Here is a 6,000-nt window from a genome sequence, read left to right as displayed (position 1 = left end):
TGGTGGCAACAGCAGCTACAGTAGATAAACAGAATACTGTGTGTTTATACTGTCAAAACAATCTACACACAAATCAGCAAGCTTGGGGGATCGGTGTACATTTTTTAGTTTTGTTTAACTGATGAGCAGGCTCAAGTTTTCTCAATATTCACAACAATCAGTAACACCATATACTACAATCTGACATTAACATCAGTGTCACATCATAAAGCTTTACAAGAAAAGAAGGAAGGAATCAAAATCAGAAACGCTGCATCCAATTTGAAAACGAGCAACACGCTTTAGAGAATCATTTCCCTGGGCTGAGCAGTGACAGTAAGATTGGTGAGCAGAGGAGGGAGTTACAAACAGGAGTTAAACTCATCCCTTAGCCTGTTGTTCAAATGATTAACCAGACAGTAATAGCAGAGTATAGGTGATTCAGGTGGCAGGTGTGTCTCACGTTGGAAGCGGGAGTTCAGTAGTGTAGGTGTGACCGCCCCCATCGTGGGCGGATAGAGACGTGGTCGTGGAGCCTAACAGCGCATCCCTTTCCTGCTCAGGAACCGCAACACTGCGTAGTTATATGTGGAGGCTACCACATAGAGGAACTACAGAGGGAGAGAGGTGAAGGAGATGACACATTTGCAGTCGTTTAAGTACTATTTTCTTTGTCCTTTACTCTCCTATGCTATACGGGGTATTCTAAGTCTGCAAGGTTACCTATAGATAGTCTCACTCACCAAAGCCAAGAGAGCCACCCCTGCACCAGCAAACGCAGCTATGTAGAGGTCATAGGTGACAAAGAACTGCAGAGACAAAAGAAACACAGTGGACCCTAGTGGCATAATGCAGAATGGACAGGTACAAAAGAGGATCATATAGGAGGAACCTTTAAGTGGATTGCAACTATTTCCCATTTGTATACAATCGGGAGTTATTATTCATGATTGTGAGCATATGATAGGTAGGAAGAGCCATACTTTCTGAGTGTCTTTGTAGAGGACAGAGATCTTACCTCTCTTGTTTTGCAAATTGAGGCCAAGGTCATACCACATGCCTTCCCTGGCATGGCATTCCAAGGGAGCAGACCTGAAGAAAAGCCAATTTTGAAATTGAACACATTTCAGAGACCATATCAGAGACTTCCTTTAAAGCTTAATGCTGAGTAATGGCATAGCAACAAGTCTGATTTTGAGGCTCGGTGCTTATCTCCTTTTTCATTTATCTCTGGTGACAGCATCTAATGTCTAACAAGGTCATACACCAAGTTCAATACGCTGGGTCCTATACCCAGGGCGCGAGCAGCAAAGAGATTATGAGATTGATGATGTTCAGCTTATGTAACTCGTTAAAACACAATTAGCTTGAGCCTTGAACACACGCAATGCATTGCCTTATTTCGGGAACGAATAATTTTCCGTAAGTTCAGTCTCAAGAAGGCGTTCAGTGGGGGAATGACATCTAGAGGTGAGTCTCACCGTACTGCCGGGCATCCATGCAGATCCAGCCGTGCTGGTTGATGCTGGTCGTCGTCTCTGCCAGTATGTTGATGTTGTGGCAGGTCTGGGCCATGTTGAAGAAGAAGAAGACTGGTATGGCCGTGAAGGCAAACACAGCCAGCCAGACGACAGCCAGGACATATGTCACGATGATGAACTGTGGGAGGAATTTGGTACGTTAAGTTCACAGCAAGGTTTTGTGGATTAAGGATCTGCAGAAGTCCCAGAAGACCTCATTAGACGACTGCAGATCCACATAGGATAGTAACAGTCATATCTGAAAGAGTGTATTAGCCTAATATCAAACACATACAAATTCATGGATACTAGCAACATTTTTTACTGTCATGCTCTGATGAAATGTTTTGAAATTGTTTCTCAACCCCCCCCAAGCCCAGCCCAACCCTTCCCTCTCGCTCCCCACCGTTAGGCTGAGGCATCGGCCACACCGGGTGCTCCGGAACTCTCCGAAGGTCTGCTTGACAGCGCTGGTGGTGTAGAAGCCCTCGGCCAGCAGCAGGATGCAGTACAGGAAGAAGAAACCGGCCAGGCCGTAGATCACGTACTGGAAGTACTTGATACTGAAACACACAGTCACAGGGGGAGGTAAGCCCGTCTCATTCTGTCTGCTTTCATGATTATTTAAAGAGTTGGCCTTATCAGTTCAGAGACGGACTCACAACGAGGACATGACCGCGTAGTCTTGTATGCTACGAGCGAAGTAAGTCTCGACGAGTGTCTCGGTCTGAGCCAGTGCCTGGTGCCCACAGCCACAGAACAGCGCCATGCCAGCGAAGCACAGCAGCGTGGCCAGTAGGGATGGGTAGGGCACTGCCCCCAGGCAGCGGATACAGCAATCATAACAACCTGAGGGGGCATAATATATAAACACACAGGCGGCACACACCGCACACACCAGCACACAGCACATCTAAGCCACGGCCGTGACCCCCCCCACCCCCACCCCTCCTACCCCCCCGCCCGGCCCGGGACCCCTCCCTGTCTGTCTGTCACCCTCCTCCGTGGCGGCTATGGAGACGAACCCGCTCCTGCCTGTATATCCATCAACATCCACTAAACTCCATCAACAGGCATGGAAGCAACAGAGGAAAAATTAGGGCTAAAATATGCGAGGGAAGCCAAGTGCCGAGCAGCGCTTCTCCAGTAAAGCGTCCACACAGAGTCAGAAGTCGCTGACTTCACTGCAATCTCATCATGCCCTTCCTCCAGTGTAAGCTGTGTTGGTGAAGCAGGCAGCAAACATCCAGAATGTTAATAGCTGCATTGGCAGGAATGGGAGAGAGAGAGAGAAGCACCTAGGGCTTTGCAAAGCCAAGGCTGTCTGACTGGAAACATTTGCTGCTTTCAATCTTGCGGTCCGCCACAAGCAAAGAGTCTGATGTAAATCGATGATGTAAAGGACTCTGTCTGCAAGATGTTGCGACTGAAAAACAGCTCTCTCTGCCCTGGTTCCATCCACATGTAGATGCTCCTCAACTCTTGCCAACTCCTCACAGCTCCTACTCTGGGTAGCCCAGCCCTCTTTCACCACCAGGGCCACAGGCGTGGAGAGAGAGCAGGGAGGGTGGGCTCCTGGGCCCTGGAGAAAGAGCATCTCTTTGTGGCCGGGGACACAATGACCTTTGTCTTTGCCACGATCGCAGGGGAACAAAGGCCAGCGATGTCAAACAAACAAAGACCATATCACCACCACGCACACACAGAAACACACACACACACATGCACAGACGCACGCACGCACACACACACACACACACACGCGCGCACACAGACGCCACACGCACACACCCAAACACACACACACACACACACACACACACACACACACACACACACACACACACACACACACACACACACACACACACACAAACAAGTTGTAGACGTTTGGTTTGGGGTCAGGAGAGCATCCTCACCACCAGGATTCTCACAGTACCAGTGGCAACGTCACTCAGGCCAGCCCACAGTGACAGCTGGCTGGGACTGGTACCATGGCACTGGGTGTCGGTCAGCAGGGCTGGGTTCAAGTGTTCAAGGGTGGGTGGAGGCAGAAGGAATGGGGGGGGACTAAAATATCTTCACAACAACAATCTATTCATCAAAGTTGTATGACCCAGAGACCCCTGTTTGGGAATGGGCAACACTGTTGTGATCATACATTCTTAAATGCTAAAATTGCTAAAATTCTCACAAAACTGACAAAATGCGACTTAATGTATAAACATCCATAGCTGGGAGGTTGTTTAATACCCTGAAAATTATATTGGCTTCAAATGCCCCCACTTCAGCTGTGCTCTAAAATGATAGACTGACAAATGTGCCATGAAAAGCTCCAAATGAATTCACACCACTGGAATGCACTTTTGGTATCATACCAATCAGATCTCTGAACAGTTCTAAATTGAGAGGGAAGGTTCAGCTGGGTGAAGGAATAGTTGGTTGATTCAACTTGGCTCCAAATTCAAATTTTTTGGCTACACAAAGGATTTCATGCAAATGTGCTAATTATGCCTGCGACAAGTGTGGGAGTGTGAGAGCCTTTGACATGATCGACCTTGCATGACCTCGTCCTGGATGCATCGGTGGTCATCTGTCTGTCTGAGAACCACTCTGACCTCAATCCACCTATCACTCAACATTTCACACAGATCCTTTTTAAAAGTTTACTTTAAAAATGAAGTTGATTTTCCTGACTAACTGTAGTGTTTGATTCAAGTTTTGTTTTTAAATATCCTCACCAAAATTCAGTGTTGATTATCAATGAGCTTGAATCATCAAGCAGGAAATTGAGTATTGATGGTCTTGCTTAAAATAACAAAATGGACTTATGATAAGCTCTGTGTAAATTTGAGTCCTATCTGTGCATTATGTACAATGTTGTCTGGTGATTTGTCTAATCCACAATAATCTAATTACCAACAGGTGGGCAATACAAACTAATAAACAAATACATCTAATAACGTTCATATCATTCAAGTGTCCAACTTACTACAAAACCAATAATCACTTTGCACAAGTGAAAATCAACATGCTATTTTCTGACAAAATTCATATATTTCACAAAAGAAGGTTAATGAGATTCAAAAATGGATGACAGTTGTCTTTTATCAATATGAACTTTTGTGAATTGAAATTAAAATCATTTAATAAACACTCACCCATGTCCAGACAGAAGTATGGGGTTATTGCTTGTTTTGCTTGGCGGCTTTGTGACTGTGATATGTGGATATGAGAAGTTATTCCCCACCACCCCTATATGAATCTGACTTGCGCTTTTGTCTGACCAACAATAGACAGACCCCCAGCTCCCAGAGCCACATCTTAAAGACACAAAGTCCCTTTTCAGCCGCCGACCATCACTGATGCAGCCATGGGTTCAGCGCCGAGGTCAGACACCCCAATAACAGCTTCACACTTGTTATCAGTTCCACCATCAGGAGGTCAGCTCATAGCATCTCAGTCCCCCTGAATTTAATTGATAGCAGGTGCACACAAACTCTGGTCGTCTGAGGACATTAAAGCACCTGGTTATATTCCTGATTGGTAAGCAGTGGTAAGCATGTTCCACTTATAATACATATCTGTACACATTGCATAATCTACTGTACAGTATGCATGATACAGCAGGGATATAGACACCATGATTTATAACTTGCCATCGTATAAATAGTACTTCAAATAGACATCCTTTCGGGTCCCAAAACATATAGCTATTGCCTTACTTTTTAGATCTGCATGCTCCATGTGAATATGAAAAATTCCCAATCTCCAAGCTGCATCATCTCTTTGCTTCTACTGCAAGTGTCTGGTTTTCATATTAGCGGGGTGCCTTTTGGCCCTGAGATCAGTAGTTACAGTATGTGGGCCACCGGGCAGTCCATTTGCTCTGAGCAGTCAAGGCTATTCATGGCCGGCGTGTGTGTTTCCTGTCGCAGCACTTAACACACACCACATGGTAAACGAGAGCACAGAGCGCTGCTGGGTGGGAGCCTCTTTAGGCCAGCATCTTCACACTCACAGAGATATGAAGAATTATACACACAAAGGGGCAAAACAAAATGCAGGCCATGGAAATGCCAGTGAGTGACATTGATGAAGTAGACTAACAAGGGGACATTGAGGGCTGGGTCCAGCTGCTCCCCCCCACCACCCCGCCCTCCCCCATCTCTGACCCAGTTGATGTCAAAGCCCAGTCCATACAATGGAGCCAGTGTGCAGCTGGAGCAAACACCACACTGTCTTTTTGGAGTGCGCCTGTACCCCCCTATCCTTGACGTTCCCTTGGTGGCCGCTGATCCAAATATCACGCCGCTAAAAGTGTATGGCACTGTAGTAACACAGTATGACAAAGTCTCAACTAGTGAGTTTTGCACTGATGCCCAAAATCCATGTCCCTTCATTTAGGGTATTTGCTTGCATTTGGCAATCTACTAATCAATTCTGATGTGATGTGATTCAATCAAACCGTCCTCATTTGATTCACAAATAAAGATAATCA

At 46.1% G+C, this 6,000-nt stretch overlaps 1 protein-coding gene across 1 annotated transcript; it reads right to left on the bottom strand.

Moving 5' to 3' along the window:
* Positions 1 to 515: 515 nt before the first annotated feature.
* Positions 516 to 2,849, bottom strand: plp1b (proteolipid protein 1b; the record flags this gene model as incomplete). Its single annotated transcript, XM_084449464.1, has 7 exons — positions 2,798 to 2,849; positions 2,162 to 2,348; positions 1,906 to 2,062; positions 1,461 to 1,638; positions 998 to 1,071; positions 723 to 788; positions 516 to 590 (listed from the first exon to the last, which is right to left on the bottom strand). Exons 1-7 carry the CDS (start codon positions 2,835 to 2,837, stop codon positions 516 to 518), a joined length of 777 nt encoding a protein of 258 aa, XP_084305590.1. The 5' UTR covers positions 2,838 to 2,849.
* Between the last annotated feature and the right edge of the window lie 3,151 nt (positions 2,850 to 6,000).

This window comes from Borostomias antarcticus (assembly GCF_949987555.1).
Source record: "Borostomias antarcticus genome assembly, chromosome: 15".
Taxonomy (NCBI): Eukaryota; Metazoa; Chordata; class Actinopteri; order Stomiiformes; family Stomiidae; genus Borostomias; species Borostomias antarcticus.
This window is presented reverse-complemented; position numbering and strand designations above follow the sequence as displayed.